The following is an 18842-nucleotide window of genomic DNA, read 5'->3' as shown; positions in this document are numbered from 1 at the left end:
GTTTCTTTATCTCAGTCATCGAACTTGTTCTTTTTCCCATCTATAGTTTATGTTTTGATGTACAGATGTTTGTCCAGTTAGGAGAAAGTGCCACAAAACTCTCTAAGTCATATCCACTGTATGAACATTATCAATTTGCACATTCAAGTTTAGATCTCTCTGCAAAATAAATAGAATGAAACAGAATATAATTGCTTATAGTCATTGCAGTGTACAATGAAATAAAGAAGCAATCCATGCATTCACAAAATCAGACATTTTTCAAGTACAGAATATGTGCAACTATAAAATATTAAAATCTAGAAGAAAAGTCTATCGATGAAAACATTGAAAGAAAGCTTATTTGGTGAACTGATAACTATATAAACAGTAATGTAACTGATGTACTTTTGGTTATAGCTGTACACTGCTTAACATATATGAAGATGTATTGCAGAAAGTTGTGCAAAAAATTCCATTCAAGGTGCAGTTGTATGTAAACTTGTAGGTTTAGTAAATACATACCAGATGCAGCTAAGGTAGTACCTGCAAAGGCATAGATAATTCATGATTTTGACAGGAACAGTGAGTAAAACTTTAAAATAGTTTCTTGTATGTACAAATTAATTTGAATGTTTTAGCATCTTATAGCTTCTTGTTGTAGCTTTTTGTTCTACTATCAAGCTTTTTCATTCATTTTTGGATTTTTTGTTAACATATCCATGGATTTAAGTCCCTCTTCTCTACATGTACTCAGATACGAAGCTTCTTCGGCTCCCTGACCGAGGAGACGGGCTCAGAGATGAGGTGCATCCAGCAGACCTACGAGACCATCGAGGATAACATCCGCTGGATGGACAAAAACCTTCCTCTGCTGCAGGCCTGGCTGAACAAACGCAATCACCGAGTGCCTCATGAGGATTTATAGCTACAGGGGAAACTAAGTGTCTAGTGTGGATAACTATGTTGTTCCAGGCAGAAACAGACGTGTGGTCTCACTTCACAGATTAGATAAGTTGATGATGACAATCAGACATGTCAAACCTGCAACTTAAAGAATTTAAAAAGTAACAGACTCAGAATTTGTTTGTACCTTTACCAAATCCAAAGATTAAAAATCATCACAACAGGTATTTTGAATAGACGGATGTCAGCCGAAGTTTATTTCATCTGCCACTGTTGACTGACCATGACAGTGACTTTTTTTACACCAAGTGTTGTTCAGTGGGCAAATACTTACAGTTTTATGTCTATAATGGTCTAATTAGGTATTGTAAATACCCCCAGTATGTGAAAAATAGCCTGAAGAATTGCCTTAATAAACCTTCACACGTGATGCGGTTTAAGATGTAACATAATTTTTAAGGCACGTTTGGGGTTCCCTTGTTGTGATCCCCAAAAGATTAAAAAAAAACAAACAAACCTTTTGTTTGCCTTTTCAAAAAATGTTCTTGAGGAACAATTTTCTCAATGAATGCACTGAGAGCAGAAGAATAGTTTTGCTCTTGTCACCGTGTGTCTGTATATGTTTGTAGGTGTGTGATTGCGAAACTGTGTGTTGACAAGCGGGGCTGAGGGTTCGTTTGTTGTTTGTGTGAAGTAAATTTTGGTTTGTGCTGCATCATTGCTGTAGAAAACAGCAACATAAAGATTGTACAGGGTTGTACAATCAGTTAATGTTGTACCAAAAATGAATTGTGAATATTAATTTCTTTAATATTTTAGTACCAGAGCACTCCTCAACTAGGAAAACAACAAAATCTGCAGCAGAATATACGGTGGCTACACCTGAATTAATTCTGTAAAGCCAGCAAAGCAGGAAGGAGTTACTTTAATGCACCTGTTGGATTTTTTTACACAGGTTAAGTGTTGTTACTGAATCATATTAGACCTAAAAAAAAGTGCAGAACTCGGTGTCATCCGGCTGAGTCTTCATTTTGCACTGTTTGCTTGAGTTTGAATATTGAACATAAATATTAAATCTGACACCACTGGTTTTCTTTGAACACATTTAACTTTATGGAAATTAAAATTCTTGACAACAGAAAAAGTAACGTTACAAAAACGTTGTGGTTTAATCCATTCAGCAGTGTAATTTTTTTTATTGATTGTAATGTTACTTTTGTTCATCTTTAAGGAGAGCATTTCCTGGTTTAACATAAATAAAATTAATTTGACTTGCATTCATGTAACTTCATTTTATGCTTCTGCCATTAGTGATTTGATAAATATTGCACAGTCGTGTCTTCCTGAGAGTTCTGTGGGTTTAACCTTTGTATCCTTTCACTCCTGATCAGCAGGTCTGACACTTCTTCTGTAGGAGAGTTTGCAAAATGCTGCCACAAAGCAGCAATTTCAATTTTTTCTTAGATTCAATTTTTTCCAGTCACAAAAGTGAAGTGCTTTTTTTTTTTTTTTTTTTACACAAAAAACAAGAAAAGCACTCAGATTACAGCAGTACTCAGATTACAGCAGTACTCTGCTATGCCTGTCATTGTAGGATTTCCGACAGATGAAATTTTGAACAATTTGTGATCCGCAGCGGTTGATTTGTAGTAGGATTGTCAGCAGACAGCTCCATAGCACACCCACAATAAAAACTGTACTCTGCACCGCTTGATTTTGCCCCGGTTCCACACCTGAGAAGGGACGTTGCTGCACTGAAGGTAAGAGTCTGAAGTTGTTGGTTTTTTGCTACTAACTTACTGTTAGTGAAATCTGATCAAATATAATCCCAGTTTCTTTTCTGAAATGTGTCATATTTGGAGCTTCTTATTTGTTTTGACAGTATTTACAGACTCGGTCTTTGTTCCCATGTGCTCACTGATCGTGTGTTGTGAATTTTGACCTCACCTTCTCATGTCATTTTTTTTTTTTGAGCTTGCTTTTATTTAATAATCTATTTTGTCTTTTTTTTTTTTTTTTGAAAAAAAAGATTGGTCATCTTAGATTCCCTCACACTCCACACAATGTCTTTCTGGACTTGAGTGTAATTACAACATAATGTTAAGAACTGAGGTTTTGTGGTAATCTCCTTGGAATTTATCTCCCTTCTCTGTAAATGTAACTTTAGGATATTTCACATATTAATATAACTGATTAAAACTTGTGATAAATTTTGGTGTAAATGAGTTGAGCAGTGGTGTACTTGTGGTTCAAGGGTGTGACTGTGCTGCAATCTGATTGCCAACCTGATCGGTATTATTTTAGAGCCATTTTGTAAAAATACAGTCCAACTTTTACATCATCTGTTCATGAACCAACAATAATCCCTTATTCAGCTATGTGTTACTATTTTTATGTGGTTGACATTCAATTTTTTAAATAGTGTGTGTAGCTTAAGAGGCAAATGAACTTTTCAATCCATTTTATCTTAATTATTCAGAACTATCACCAATTACAGATAGTGTACATGGTTTTAATCACATGGGAATAAATGATAACCTTATAAATGTTCAAGAAAAACAAAGACACTTTAAAAATGTGAGTAACATCAGCGATTTCTGTTAAACCCATGTTTAAAACAAAGGTGGCTTGCAAAAGAAACAATAACCCTTGTTTTTTGTAGTTTTAACTTAAACTAAAAGAATAACATGCAGTTTATTGGGTTGCTGCTGCAGTTTTAGTTCAGTCACGTGATGATCCTAAAGCTCACCTATAGATTTTGATGAAGCCCAATGATGCATTTCAACAACTTCTGTTTAAAATATGAATATATAGGCACAAAATCACAAGGGTCAGAGTTTGGTAACTCACAGGATTCCGTAGCTATAAAAAGTATACACCCGCTTTTGTAGTTTTCCTCTATTATTACTTTGACCGGGCCGGGCCAATTTAACTTGACTGCCTCACCTAATTCAACACAGGTGCAGCCAATTGGTGACGACAAGGTGAAAGTTCTGGGGCAGCTGAGTCAGAACCCAGACCTCCATCCAACTGAGAATTTGTGTATTCACTCACAATTGTCAGGCAACCTGACTGAACTTAGGCAGTATTGTAAAGAAGAGTGGGGAAAAACTGCAGTGTCCCAAAGTGCAAGGTGGATTGAGGCTTATCTAAGTTAACTAAATGGTGCAATTGTAGCCAAAGGTCCATTTAATAAATACTGACCTAGTAGGAGTGGATACTTATGCAATCACTTTTGTTTTTTACATTTTATATTTTGAATTAAGAGACATTACTTTGAAGAAATAAAGGGTGGTGGGTCCAAGATGGCTGAATACTTCTTAAAGGCTCTGTATACATCCGTCTATCTCTCCACTCTAAAACACTCATTTATCAACCTCAAACCCGACTTCCAAATTTCCTTTCAGTCTTCATATTGATGACTCTGACCTCCTTATAGACCGCTATCTCAGTGTTACCAGCGATCACCAGCTAGGTATACAAGCATAGTGGAAAAACGTAATCATGAGAGCTTTGCGTAATATCTCCAACCAGTGCAACCAGATTGAATGACTGTAAACCTAACGAGGTCACTGCATGACAAACTGGTGTCTTGTAATCACTGTCTCTATTGTGCTTCTATAGTTCTCCACCCGCAATAGAGCCAATCAACGAGCTTTACTGGGTTTATAATGTCTGGGGGTGGGGGAAATGATTTCTGAGTTGTATGTTCAAGGTAAATTTTCATATTGGTTCAGGAGGATGAAGGCTTTTTTATAATTTGTTTAGAAGGTAATAAGTTTGTAGGCACCTTAAAGAATCCTACATGACATTTATTTTAAATATTTTCCCTTTCTATCTTTTTGGTTCGTACTGTGGATTGCAACTCCACTTCCCGTTTGGTCTAACAAGAGTTCGTCCACACAAGTTTGAGGATGTCGTTTGATTCTTTGCCCCTGGAGTAAGACCCATATCTTCTCATCAATCTGTTGTTATTGTTGTTATTTGTACCATTTCTGATCTTGACATTGGTTTAAGACTGAATGTTAAAATTTGCCAACATTATTGTGAAGTATTATCTGTCTGTCTGTCTGTCTGTCTGTCTGTCTGTCTGTCTATCATGAAAATTAGCCCTAGTAAACAACACATGCATATTTACAGATTTGCTGACTGGATTTGCCTTATTTCTGCATTTTTGACAGTGAAATGAAAACAGTGAGCTGCAGACATGACGCTATTTCCCTAAATGTGTGTCTTTATTTACACCAAATAATGACACATAGTATTTTTTTTGGTTGTTTTTGTTTTTGCATTATATAGGCTATGTGTTACAGATATAATATCCTTTTCTGTGCCATAAAGTCAAAACAAATTCACAGTATGATGTCGGTGTTACATATGTTTGAGGCCAACTGGACCCCAGAGAAGTCTAAATCCTATTAAGAACCTTCATTAAAACTCAGCTCAACTGAAGTTTTGGTGTAGGAAGACCCATACACAGACATTTCTTGTCTCTAACAACTTCTAAACATCTCCCATCTTCCTCTGTTCTGCACACATCTCCATCTTTTCCATCGTCCTCTCCAAGGATCTTCCTGGGAATCATCGGCTTGGGTGTCTCCATCCTGTTCTGGATCATGTTCTGCATAGCCTGCAGTCGCTATAGGGAGCAGCAGATTGAGGAGGAGGTTCTGAGACACAGTGAAAGTGAAGCTCACCAACGGTCCATTTACTTCATCCCCTTCCGAGCAGAAGGCATGTCACATTCAGACAGCGAAGATTCACATGCACCTCCGCGGTACAGCACTGATGTCTACAATGGGCCTCCACCGTCATATAATGAGGTATATCTAGCACAAACCCAGTCCAGACCAAAATTTCGGATCATGTTTCACTTTGATTTTTATCTTCAGCACCTATCCTGAGAAAACAAAACAAAACAAATACCTCTGTGTGTATTTCTTGGTATTTAATGTGTAACTCTGCTTTTTATTCTGTGTATTTCAGCTGGATTTTAAGCCTGATGATCTGCCACCTGCTTACACAGAACAAGACTTTTCTGTGAATTTCACAGCACCAAACTCAGTCATAATAGACGCACAGCCACCACAGTAAGGCATCACTGTCACACTGCTGCTGTGTTAAGGTTATGGACAGTCTTGATTATTGCACTGCCTCGTGGACTGAAGTGAACCAGTAACTGCAGTTTATAATGTTCTAAAGATTCTTTTTTATTGTGAGCTTGTCCTTTTATTGCGACACCGAATGTGACGATGGCACGAAGAGAAAATGACAGCAGGCTTAAAGCTACGATGCTGCAAAGAACAAAGAAAACAACAACAACAAAAAAACCCACTTCAGACCTGAATTTGATTTTATTCCTGTGTATAATGATTGTTAAAATGGGACACATGCATATCATTTCACTAATTTGTGTGAAAATCGCCACCCTGGAGGTTATATGTTTGTTCTAGTTTGATGCATATCTCTCTGTTTCTTTACAGGTTTTCGTAAAATCAAGTTCACAATATTATGCACTTTGTTTTGGCTTGTGTCCTAAATTGGTATTGGGTGGAACTGCATTCTTTTCATCACTTCTCCTGCTAATTTTCTTCAAATTGTCAAGTCAAATTCTTGTGGCTCTGACGTATTTTACAGGAAATGACAAAACTCGTGACAGTATTGTGCAATTTAAATCAAGATAATGCACATAAATTATTTTTATAAGTAGGATAGCACCTTGCTTGTACAAAGCCCAACACCATGATAAACTCTCATGGGTCTAATTTACTTAACATCTGGCACTTATTAACTCTGCTTAAACCCCAAATATCACCGTCTATTGTTGCATATATATCCCTATGTGTGTTTTAATGCAGATATTGAATGCTGCTTAGAAAGTATTTACTTTCATCAAAAGTACAAGTTTAGAGAACTGTTGAGGCTTGACACCACTGCAACATTGCTTTTAGTGGGAGGATGTATTTCAAGCAGAAACTGCAGAAATAATAGTCCAACAAAGCAACATCATGTTCTCAACATAGTCACATATAAGTTCTCTGTCATTAAGTTCAACTACATATATATATATATATATATATATTGTCTCTTAATTCATTTTTCTTTCTTTCTTTCTTTCTTTCTTTCTTTCTTTCTTTCTTTCTTTCTTTCTTTCTTTCTGTCTTTGTGACACTGTTAAATACTGTAGAAAGCAGTATTTTGAAGTCAGAATTGTGCTGTTAATCTACAGTCTAACAGTGCCACAGCGCATAAACTGCAGATGAGAATCTGCTGTTTAAACAGCCTTCTGTCAAACTTACAGAGCCTTTTGGAAGAATTTTATTGAACAGTGATTTTTTATTCTAAATGAAATGTGTGAATGAGCAAATTTGCACAAATAAATTGTTGTAATCTCAGGGAAAAAAGGTGGATATTTATAGTAGCTGGTCTACTTAAAGGTCTCGGAAAACTGAGAGAAAAGCATATTTGTGTCACTCCAACATCAAGTCTGTAGTATCACCAATGGTACAAAGGTTAAAAAAATGTCTGTATAGTAACACTGACACCACATTCAGATGTATATTTAAGTTATGCAGGATGATAACACTGTTTTATGTGAATATCATTTTTATTTTTCAATAAATAGTGCTGTAAATTGAACTTGCAAATGTATTTTAACAAAAGTGGAATAAAAGTTGATGTGTTTTGCAAAGGTGTGACTTCTACTGGGTTCAAATTGAGTAATGTTCTTACTGGAAGACTTTCTTGTGAGTTTTGAAAACATCACAAACACACCTTGAATTCTTGCTGGTGGCGCGACTTTATGGGCCCAAAGATGCTGTAAAAACTACTGTAATGTTATGGCCCCTCCCTTCTCTGTGCTGCGCTCCTGGCCAGCTGTCAGCTCTGGCTGATTGGGCGCGTCTGCCGTGGAGCACAGCCGCACTCAATCGGCAATCAGCGGCACATATGGCTCACCCTATCACTCGGTGCTGGGTCATTGTCTCGGCTTCCGCTGACGCTCCACCAGCCACTCTGTCCCGGTTTACCCCAGCCCTAGATCTCCCCACCTGCTCTGTCCTGCCCGGCCGAGTTCTGGAGCTCGGTCTTGGCTCCTACAGCCGCCTGTCCCTGCTGCGATCCGGCAGCCACTTGCACTGTCCCCAGAGCTTCCCCCTCTGTCCTCGCCTCGGCTCCCTATCGCTGCAGCTGCCTATCCCCGCTGCTGGTTGCAGTCCCGGTGTAAGCCGCGCCCAGATCACCGGCTGCAGAACCTGTCTGCCTCCCTCCCTGTTCGGATGTTAGTTGTGAGTCGTGCCGTTTTATGTTTAGTTCTAGCCCATGTCGTGGCCTGTTCTTGTTCTTTGCTCTGGTTTAGTTTGGAGCCCGGTTTAGTTTTGTTTGATTGCTTCCTTTATGGAGTTTTGGTTTGCTTTGTTTTGTTTAAATTAAAATCATTGTTTAAGTATCCTGCCTCCTGTGTGCCTGCATTCTGGGTTCAAACCCCCCTGGACCCTAACATGTAAAGAGACTAAATGGATTTGACCTGATTTGACTTGCATTCATGTAACTTCATTTTATGCTTCTGCCATTAGTAATTTGATAAATATTGCACAGTCGTGTCTTCCTGAGAGTTCTGTGGGTTTAACCTTTGTATCCTTTCACTCCTGATCAGCAGGTCTGATGCTTCTCCTGTAGGAGAGTTTGCAAAATGCTGCCACAAAGCAGCAATTTCAATTATTTTCTTAGATTCAATTTTTTTCCAGTCACAAAGTGCATTTATTTTTTTTTTACACAGAAAATAAAACAAGAAAAGCGCTCTGAGAGTACAGCAGTACTCTGCTAAGCCTGTTAAGTCATTGTAGGATTTCTGTCGGATGAAATTTTAAACAATTTGTCATCCACAGCGGTTCATTTGTAATAGGATTGTAATTGCAATCATGTGATTGTCAGCAGACAGCTGACATTGTGTTCACTTGTCACAGTGACGCAGTGCCGCTATCTTGCAATGAAAACAAATTCAAACTATAAGCTGCATCACTGCCAAAATCTAGTCACTTGGTCTATGTTTCATTTCTGACCTTACCTCAAAATTTCATCCAAATCTGGTCAGTTTTTGAGTAACGTTATTAACAGACAGAATAACGGACAAGTTAGTGCCGATAGTCGCATAACTCCACCACGTTCCTTGGTGGAGTAACAACTAGGGTGTTTCTGTTTAAAGGACAATCAGCTTTACTTGTCATGGGAGAACAGATCTGGATGTAAATTGTCAAGTCTAAAAAAAAAATCAACAAATTTTACAGTGATGTCACTGTTGTCTCAACACAGCTTTGAGCACAACTGGTTTTCATCAAAACCCTGTTTGGCAAATAGTAGTATAGCTTTCAAAAAAATATACCCATAAAGTTGCATATCGGTACAAGTTGGATGCCGTGGTTTCCAACATATTTGGTATTTAAACTCAGGAATTCTTTCCTTGTCTGTCTTTTGTCTCTACTTTCTGGAAGTGCAATATTAAAAAACTGAACAACCTGATAATGTGGAAAAAACAATGATATGAAGGAAAAATTAGTGAATCCTACTAATTTATAGTGACTAAGCTTCATATGTGACGTTTTTTTTCACATTTGGCACCACTCACTTGATTTAAACTCTGCCTACTTTGTTTTAACAATTTAAAACAGGACGAATTAGCAGCTCTCTGACATAAAAAATGGAGGGCAGGTCTCACTTGACCTGCCACTTTGACTCTGATGTTCATGTGAACACCAAGGAGTGTTGAGATTTGAATGGTTGATGGGAAACAGGCCTCTCCTTCCTCCTCATCTCGTTTCTACGGTAGCTTAACTCTCACTCAAAACCCGATAGAATCTACCAGGTAGATGAAGGCAGCTGTTGCTTTAAATGGTCTAAAGCTGCCATAAATTCTTACGATGGACCTTTAGCACAAACCAATAAAACACAATGTCCAACTGACAAAACACACACACAAATTCATACATGTGAGCATATTATACACATTCACGTATAACTTAAGCAAAGGCTTAAACACACTGCTGATAAAGCTAAGAATATTACAATTTCTGAGTGTATTTCAGTGGTTGACAAACTTTCAGGGCTTTGCACTCACTCCCATGTGTGTATACGCACACGCACACACACACACACACACACACACACACACACACACACACACACACACACACACACACACACACACACACACACCACCCCCTCTACAGCACGCCCACAATAAAAACTGTACTCTGCACCGCTTGATTTTGCCCCGGTTCCACACCTGAGAAGGGACGTTGCTGCACTGAAGGTAAGAGTCTGAAGTTGTTGGTTTTTTGCTACTAACTTACTGTTAGTTAGTGAAATCTGATCAAATATAATCCCAGTTTCTTTTCTGAAATGTGTCATATTCGGAGCTTCTTATTTGTTTTGACAGTATTTACAGACTTGATCTTTGTTCCCATGTGCTCACTGATCGTGTGTTGTGAATTTTGACCTCACCTTCTCATGTCTTTTTTTTTTTGAGTTTGCTTTTATTTAATAATCTATTTTGCCTTTTTTTTTTTTTGAAAAAAAAGATTGGTCATCTTAGATTCCCTCACACTCCACACAATGTCTTTCTGGACTTGAGTGTAATTACAACATAATGTTAAGAACTGAGGTTTTGTGGTAATCTCCTCGGAATTTATCTCCCTTCTCTGTAAATGTAACTTTAGGATATTTCACATATTAATATAACTGATTAAAACTTGTGATAAACTTTGGTGTAAATGAGTTGAGCAGTGATGTACTTGTGGTTCAAGGGTGTGACTGTGCTGCAATCTGATTGCCAACCTGATCGGTATTATTTTAGAGCCATTTTGTAAAAATACAGTCCAACTTTTACATCATCTGTTCATGAACCAACAATAATCCCTTATTCAGCTATGTGTTACTATTTTTGTGTGGTTGACATTCAATTTTTTAAATAGTGTGTGTAGCTTAAGAGGCAAATGAACTTTTCAATCCATTTTATCTTAATTATTCAGAACGATCACCAATTACAGAGAGTGTACATGGTTTTAATCACATGGGAATAAATGATAACCTTATAAATGTTCAAGAAAAACAAAGACACTTTAAAAATGTGAGTAACGTCAGCGATTTCTGTTAAAGCCATGTTTAAAACAAAGGTGGCTCCCAAAAGAAGCCATAACCCTTGTTTTTTGTAGTTTTAACTTAAACTAAAAGAATAACATGCAGTTTATTGGGTTGCTACTGCAGTTTTAGTTCAGTCACGTGATGATCCTAAAGCTCACCTATAGATTTTGATGAAGCCCAATGATGCATTTCAACAACTTCTGTTTAAAATATGAATATATAGGCACAAAATCACAAGGGTCAGAGTTTGGTAACTCACAGGATTCCGTAGCTATAAAAAGTATACACCCGCTTTTGTAGTTTTCCTCTATTATCGTTTTGACCTGACCGAGTCAATTTAACTTGACTGCCTCACCTAATTCAACACAGGTGCAGCCCATAGACTGTATATATAATGGACGTAGCATCTTGCTCCAGAATTGAAGCCAACCCGGAAGTGTCAAAAACTTGCAATATCACGCCGTCCGCTAGGGCTGGCTCCAAGAAGCTTTTTCTCCATAGACCCCAATTCATTTTTGGAAAAAATAAAATTTGATAGACTGATGTTCTGCAGCTCAGGATTTTTTCCCGTTCGTTTTCATGGTCAAAATGAGAGATCAGGTGGCCGATCTTAAAATAAATCAATACTGAATTTTAAATAAATCGTTAAAGTTGGCGGAGCCAGGGGGCGTGGCTATACTTGATAGACAGCAACAGAAGCCTCTGCGGTAAAACGTGGGCGGGATAAGAGAGTCCTCAGCCAATCCTGCCCCTAGTTGCTCTTCGGTCCAGTCTTGTTTGATGACGCTTTTTATGTCACTGGCTCCAAAAAATCCAAAACAGCGACCAGGAAGTAGCAAAATCCGGGCTTCATTTTCTCGACGTTGAAACCAACGGGTGACGTCATGGTTAGTTTACGCCTGGTGCAGCCAATTGATGCCAGAAGTCAAACAACTGGTGAAATGATGAAATGGAGATTATCTGAATGTAGTGAATGTGTCTGAATTGATTTTATTATGAAGATGCATGGTCTTGTCAGCGTCATTTAGTACTCTGGGTTCTACCTGCACCAAGAAGATGGAAAAAAAGCCCCAAACAACTCTTTGAAAAGATTATTGAAAAGTCAGGAGAGAGATACAAGCTAATTTACAAGTCACTGAAATTAACTTCAGAGTACATTTAAATCTATCATTAAGAAATAGAAGGATAAGTCTACTTAGAGCTATTTGCCCTCAAAACCTGAGTGACTGTGAAAGAGGCTAATGAAAGAGGCCACCAAGACACCTATGACTCCTCTGAAGGAGTTACAAGCTTCAGCGGCTGTGATTGGAGAGACTATGCCCACACACAGAAATAGAGGTTATCTGCTCTTCACCAGTCAAAGCTTTACATGAAAGCGGTAAAGAGAAAACCATTGTTGGAAAAAGTTCATATTGAATTTTGTCTACAATTCATCAGAAGATATGTGGGAAAGTTTGAAGTCAGCTGGAGGAAGATTCTTTTTTCTAATAACACCTAAATTGAGCTTTTTGCCCATCAGACTAGAGGCTATGTTCAGCGGGCACTAAACGCTGCACATCATCACAAACATACTGACCATCTCCACCATGAAGCATGGTGGTGGCAGCATCATATTGTGGGAATCTTTCCTCAGCAGTAGGTCTTTGGAAAGGTAGATTGTAAAACAAATGCAGCAAAGCACATGGAAATCCTGGAGGACAACCTGAGGCTAACTGCAAGAAAGCTGCCACTTGAGAGAAGACTTGTTTGCCAGCAATACAATGACACAAATCGTACAGCTAAAGCTACACAAAAATGGTTGAAAGACGACAAGGTGAATGTTCTGGGGCAGCTGAGTCAGAACCCAGACCTCCATCCAACTGAGAATTTGTGTATTCACTCACAATTGTCAGGCAACCTGACTGAACTTAGGCAGTATTGTAAAGAAGAGTGGGGAAAAACTGCAGTGTCCCAAAGTGCAAGGCGGATTGAGGCTTATCTACGTTAACTAAATGGTGTAATTGTGGCCAAAGGTCCATTTAATAAATACTGACCTAGTAGGAGTGGATACTTATGCAATCACTTTTGTTTTTTACATTATATATTTTGAATTAAGAGACATTATTTTGAAGAAATAAAGGGTGGTGGGTCCAAGATGGCTGAATACTTCTTAAAGGCTCTGTATACGATCCGTCTACCTCTCCACTCTAAAACACTCATTTATCAACCTCAAACTTGACGATCACCGGCTAGGTTTACACGCATAGTGGAAAAACGTAATCATGAGAGCTTTGCGTAATATCTCCAACCAGTGCAACCAAACTGAATGACTGTAAACCCAACGAGGTCACTGCATGACAAACTGGCGTCTTGTAATCACTGTCTCTATTGTGCTTCTATATCTCTCCACCCGCAATAGAGCCAATCAACGAGCTTTACTGGGTTTATAATGTCTGGGGGTGGGGGAAATGATTTCTGAGGTGTATGTTCAAGGTAAATTTTCATATTGGTTCAGAAGGAGGATAAAGGATTTTTAAAATTTATTTATAAGGTAATAAGCTTGGAGGCACCTTAAAGAATCCTACAAGACATTAATTTTAAATATTTTCCCTTTCTATCTTTTAGGTTTGTACTGTGGATTGCAACTCCACTCCCAGTTTGGTCTAACAAGAGTTCGTCCACACAAGTTTAAGGATGGTGTTTGATTCTTTGCCCTTTCTGGAGTAAGACCCATATCTTCTCATCAATCTTTTTGTTGTTGTTGTTGTTATTTGTCCAATTTCTTATCTTGACATTGGTTTAACCCATAAGAACCCAGGCCCATTTTTCCTTAAAGGACTTAATGAGTTAAGGTCAGACATAAAGCTTTACAAGGAAGAGACTTGGGCACTCAAAATGCTTGTTACACTGGTCTGTCTGTCTGTCTGTCTGTCTGTCTGTCTGTCTGTCTGTCTGTCTGTCTATCATGAAAATTAGCCCTAGTAAACAACACATGCATACTTACAGATTTGCTGACTGGATTTGCCTTATTTCTGCATTTTTGACAGTGAAATGAAAACAGTGAGCTGCAGACATGACGCTATTTCCCTAAATGTGTGTCTTTATTTACACCAAATAATGACACATAGTATTTTTTTTGGTTGTTTTTGTTTTTGCATTATATAGGCTATGTGTTACCGATATAATATCCTTTTCTGTGCCATAAAGTCAAAACAAATTCACAGTATGATGTCGGTGTTACATATGTTTGAGGCCAACTGGACCCCAGAGAAGTCTAAATCCTATTAAGAACCTTCATTAAAACTCAGCTCAACTGAAGTTTTGGTGTAGGAAGACCCATACACAGACATTTCTTGTCTCTAACAACTTCTAAACATCTCCCATCTTCCTCTGTTCTGCACACATCTCCATCTTTTCCATCGTCCTCTCCAAGGATCTTCCTGGGCTTCATCGGCTTCGGTCTCTCCATCATATTCTGCACCACCTTCTGCAGAGCCTGCAGTCGCTATAGGGAGCAGCAGATTGAGGAGGAGGCTCTGAGACACAGTGAAAGTGAAGCTCACCAACGGTCCATTTACTTCATCCCCTTCCGAGCAGAAGGCATGTCACATTCAGACAGTGAAGATTCACATGCACCTCCGCGGTACAGCACTGATGTCTACAATGGGCCTCCACCGTCATATAATGAGGTATATCTAGCACAAACCCAGTCCAGACCAAAATTTCGGATCATGTTTCACTTTGATTTTTATCTTCAGCACCTATCCTGAGAAAACAAAACAAAACAAATACGTCTTTGTGTATTTCTTGGTATTTAATGTATAACTGCTTTTTATTCTGTGTATTTCAGCTGGATTTTAAGCCTGATGATCTGCCACCTGCTTACACAGAACAAGACTTTTCTGTGAATTTCACAGCACCAAACTCAGTCATAATAGACGCACAGCCACCACAGTAAGGCATCACTGTCACACTGCTGCTGTGTTAAGGTTATGGACAGTCTTGATTATTGCACTGCCTCGTGGACTGAAGTGAACCAGTAACTGCAGTTTATAATGTTCTAAAGATTCTTTTTTATTGTGAGCTTGTCCTTTTATTGCGACACCGAATGTGACGATGGCACGAAGAGAAAATGACAGCAGGCTTAAAGCTACGATGCTGCAAAGAACAAAGAAAACAACAACAACAAAAAAAACCACTTCAGACCTGAATTTGATTTTATTCCTGTGTATAATGATTGTTAAAATGGGACACATGCATATCATTTCACTAATTTGTGTGAAAATCGCCACTCTGGAGGTTATATGTTTGTTCTAGTTTGATGCATATCTCTCTGTTTCTTTACAGGTTTTCATAAAATCAGGTTCACAATATTATGCACTTTGTTTTGGCTTGTGTCCTAAATTGGTATTGGGTGGAACTGCATTCTTTTCATCACTTCTGCTAATTTTCTTCAAATTGTCAAGTCAAATTCTTGTGGCTCTGACGTATTTTACATGAAATGACAAAACTCGTGACAGTATTGGGCAATTTAAACCAAGATAATGCACGTAAATTAATTTTGTAAATAGGATAGCACCTTGCTTGTACAAAGCCCAACACCATGATAAACTCTCATGGGTCTAATTTACTTAACATCTGGCACTTATTAACTCTGCTTAAACCCCAAATATCACCGTCTATTGTTGCATATATATCCCTATGTGTGTTTTAATGCAGATATTGATCCAAATGCTGCTTCGAAAATATTTACTATCAACTACATATATGTGTGTATATATATATATATATATATATATATATTCTCTCTTAATTCTTCTTTCTTTCTGTCTTCGTGACACTGTTAAATACTGTAGAAAGCAGTATTTTGAAGTCAGAATTGTGCTGTCAATCTACAGTCTAACAGTGCATAAACTGCAGATGAGAATCTACTGTTTAAACAGCCTTCTGTCAAACTAACAGAGACTTTTTGGAAGAATTTTATTGAACAGTGATTTTAGCAAATTTGCACAATTGCACAAAGAAATTGTTGTAATCTCAGGGGGAAAAGGTGGATATTTATAGTAGCTGGTCTACTTAAAGGTCTCGGAAAACTGAGAGAAAAGCATATTTGTGTCACTCCAAGTCTGTAGTGTCACCAATGGTATAGAGGTTAAAAAATGTATAGTAACACTGACACCACATTCAGATGTACATATATGTTATGCAAGATGATAACATTGTTTTATGTGAATATCATTTTTATTTTTCAATAAATAGTGCTGTAAATTGAACTTGCAAATGTATTTTAACAAAAGTGGAATAAAAGTTGATGTGTTTTGCAAAGGTGTGACTTCTACTGGGTTCAAATTGAGTAATGTTCTTACTGGAAGACTTTCTTGTGAGTTTTGAAAACGTCACAAACACACCTTGAATTCTTGCTGGTGGCGCGACTTTATGGGCCCAAAGATGCTGTAAAAACTACTGTAATGTTATGGCCCCTCCCTTCTCTGTGCTGCGCTCCTGGCCAGCTGTCAGCTCTGGCTGATTGGGCGCGTCTGCCGTGGAGCAGAAACTACTGTAAAGTGACTAAATGGATTTTGCTCTTGTCAGCGTTATGTAAGTAATGAAACATTCAGGCCTTGTCATGAGAGTTATTTCAACTGGACTTCCTTGTTCAGTAATCAAAGGTCAAAAATCACAAGTAACAACTTCTGGATTACAGCTGTTTTGCATTACAGCGCTAACAAAGTCAGATTTGTTACTGTCACACAAAGAAAGGCAGTATTATACTGGTTTTGACTGGCAGAATAGTGAGATTTTTTTCTTTTGTTCTGGTTTTATCAGGATTCATGAGATTGTTTTAAGCCCGCACCTGTAATATGACATAATAACAAAGATGGAACATTTCGTCACAATGTTCTGAGAATATTTTGGGGATGTTCTTGAGGAACACCCCCCAATGAAAAAGGACTTTTTCAAAACAACATTCAAATAATGTTCTCCAGATGTTATCGGGGCCTCAGATGACAGAATGTTTTTTTTAATGATGTGATTTATTTAAAGGCAAAACATTTTACCTTTTTTGGTGAAGGAACACATGAGAGAATGTTCTCAAAGGAAAGATGTTTCTCAGGATGTTATTGAGATCTCAGATGACAGAACGTTCTTTTTCAAACATTCCTGTCCTGCGATGTTTTTAACCACGGTGAAACATTCCGGCTGCAACGTTTTAGGATGTTGTTGAGACAACATATTATCGAACATTCTGCTATGAAACATTCTCACAGTGTTCCATGAAAACAAAGAAGGAACAGTTTTGTGAAAATTTCCATGATTGAATTTTTCTGTTCGAACAACGTTCTGAGAAAGTTCGTAAAGTCCTACTAATGTTTTCAGCAGGAATTTTTACTATAGCTCCCAGAATGTTGTTCTTAAAACATTTTCCAAATTTTTCGTTGAGAACGTCCTTCCTTTGTTGTCATGTAACATTGTGGAGACATTTTAATGAAGAATTTATCCATAGCAACATTAAAAAAACACCTGTGTTCCACCTTTGTTAATATGTCACATGACAGGAACATTTTAAAACACTTTTTGAATGTCAGTCCTTCATTTGTTATCATAATCTGACAACATCCTCCGAATTTCCTCTGAATGTTATAAAATGTCTTAGTTCACTTTTAACCTCACAAAAACATAATTTTAAATGATTAATATGTTTAGAACATTCTTTTAACAACTGGTTTAAACTGCTTTCTTTAAAACAACAATAGAACTTGAAGGCAATGTTAGCCAACGTTATGGGAACATTTCCCGCTTTATGGGCTAGAGCAAAATGGACCAAAGTTGTCACATTTTTAGAACATCTTTTGTTATGCTATAATTAGGAGGAACATTCTGACAACAAAAAAACTTCATTCTGAGAATATTAGTGGGAACTTGACTAGCAATTTGCTCACAACTGTCATTCTGTCTCTGGCATTTTCTACTCATTAATTGAGCCAGTTGTTCAGTGAAAGCCAAAGCAGGAAGTCCACAATGACTTTCTGACTGTGAAGACAGGCTGACATGCAACCACACATGGTCCAACACGTATCCCAGCTGCTCACACATGATCTGTAATCCTATATATGTCAGGGGGGCTTTAACACATCATTTTTCAGTGTTTAAAAGCAGCGTCATCTGCCGTCTTCTGTCAGGGGAACCCCTGTGCTGCAGTGTACTATCACTTGCACAGAGCATGGAGGATACATGTGACCTTGTGGAAGTGAGCATTAGCTGAAGATCCCAGAATATCTTCCTTCCTGTGCTCCTTTTAGAATCAGACGGGGGCCGTCATGAAACTGATTCATGGCATTAAACTCAGAGTCAAGCAAGAAACTTAGAATACAGCACAAAAAGATTAGTCCACAGGAGACGATATGAGCTTTTTTTTGTCAGCTTCTGCAGCAGAAACCAATAACCAGTCAACGAAAAACATTTGTACAGCTACATAGCATCCTCTGACAGTTTTTTTCTGCCTTTTTCCCATATATGCTGTACATACATATGCTTACACACAGGATTTGAGTGTGGGGCTGCCAGGATACTCACAGGAATGCAGAAACTATGATATTGTTCTACAGCAAAACGAAACACTAGAGGGCAGTGCAAGTGTATGGGCTTCAACTTCCCCCTGAGGCAAAACAAGCAAAACCTGAATTTTCACTTGCTCTTACGAGATTTTTTTGAAGCAGGACAAAGGATAAAGGAGAGCATCTTGACATGTCTGTGTGGCACCTTTCAGCCTAGAAAGTATTCAGACCAATAACCTCTGAAATGCTGCTCCTCTCCTGTTACACCACGTCCTCTCACTCACA

The 18842-nt window shown here is 38.1% G+C and overlaps 2 protein-coding genes and 1 long non-coding RNA gene across 5 annotated transcripts in view; all 3 read left to right on the top strand.

Moving 5' to 3' along the window:
* Window positions 1-2162, top strand: part of erap1b (endoplasmic reticulum aminopeptidase 1b) — a 28732-nt gene extending 26570 nt beyond the window's left edge. For both annotated transcript variants that reach the window (XM_051951029.1, XM_022191472.2), the window contains exon 19: window positions 737-2162. In XM_051951029.1, the coding sequence (XP_051806989.1) occupies window positions 737-907 (171 nt within the window). In that variant the 3' untranslated portion in view covers window positions 908-2162. The remainder of the gene's footprint in view (window positions 1-736) is intronic.
* Window positions 2163-2432: 270 nt separating this feature from the next.
* Window positions 2433-15374, top strand: si:dkey-283b1.6 (uncharacterized). 2 transcript variants are annotated; one of them, XM_051951030.1, is made up of 4 exons: window positions 2433-2645; window positions 13627-13724; window positions 14435-14690; window positions 14852-15374. In XM_051951030.1, the coding sequence occupies exons 2-4, from the start codon at window positions 13696-13698 to the stop codon at window positions 14957-14959; spliced, it is 393 nt and encodes a 130-aa protein (XP_051806990.1). In that variant the 5' UTR covers window positions 2433-2645; window positions 13627-13695; the 3' UTR covers window positions 14960-15374. The 2 variants fall into 2 exon arrangements, with proteins under 2 accessions (XP_051806990.1, XP_051806991.1); XM_051951031.1 differs by lacking the exon at window positions 2433-2645 and adding an exon at window positions 10137-10192.
* On the top strand, window positions 5459-15374 carry LOC110946373 (uncharacterized). The gene is made up of 3 exons (XR_007943397.1): window positions 5459-5708; window positions 5872-6368; window positions 15349-15374. It is a non-coding gene; the product is annotated as an uncharacterized LOC110946373 (long non-coding RNA).
* Window positions 15375-18842: the final 3468 nt, after the last annotated feature.

Source organism: Acanthochromis polyacanthus, chromosome 7 (genome assembly GCF_021347895.1).
Source record: "Acanthochromis polyacanthus isolate Apoly-LR-REF ecotype Palm Island chromosome 7, KAUST_Apoly_ChrSc, whole genome shotgun sequence".
NCBI lineage: Eukaryota > Metazoa > Chordata > Actinopteri > Pomacentridae > Acanthochromis > Acanthochromis polyacanthus.
This window is presented reverse-complemented; position numbering and strand designations above follow the sequence as displayed.

Coding starts and splice junctions, on each gene's coding strand:
- si:dkey-283b1.6 (XM_051951030.1), top strand. CDS start 13,696: ATGGTGTTTGATTCTTTGCCCTTTCTGGA. Junction 13,725..14,434: donor GATTCTTTGCCCTTTCTGGA/GTAAGACCCATA, acceptor GTCCTCTCCAAG/GATCTTCCTGGGCTTCATCG. Junction 14,691..14,851: donor CTCCACCGTCATATAATGAG/GTATATCTAGCA, acceptor TGTGTATTTCAG/CTGGATTTTAAGCCTGATGA.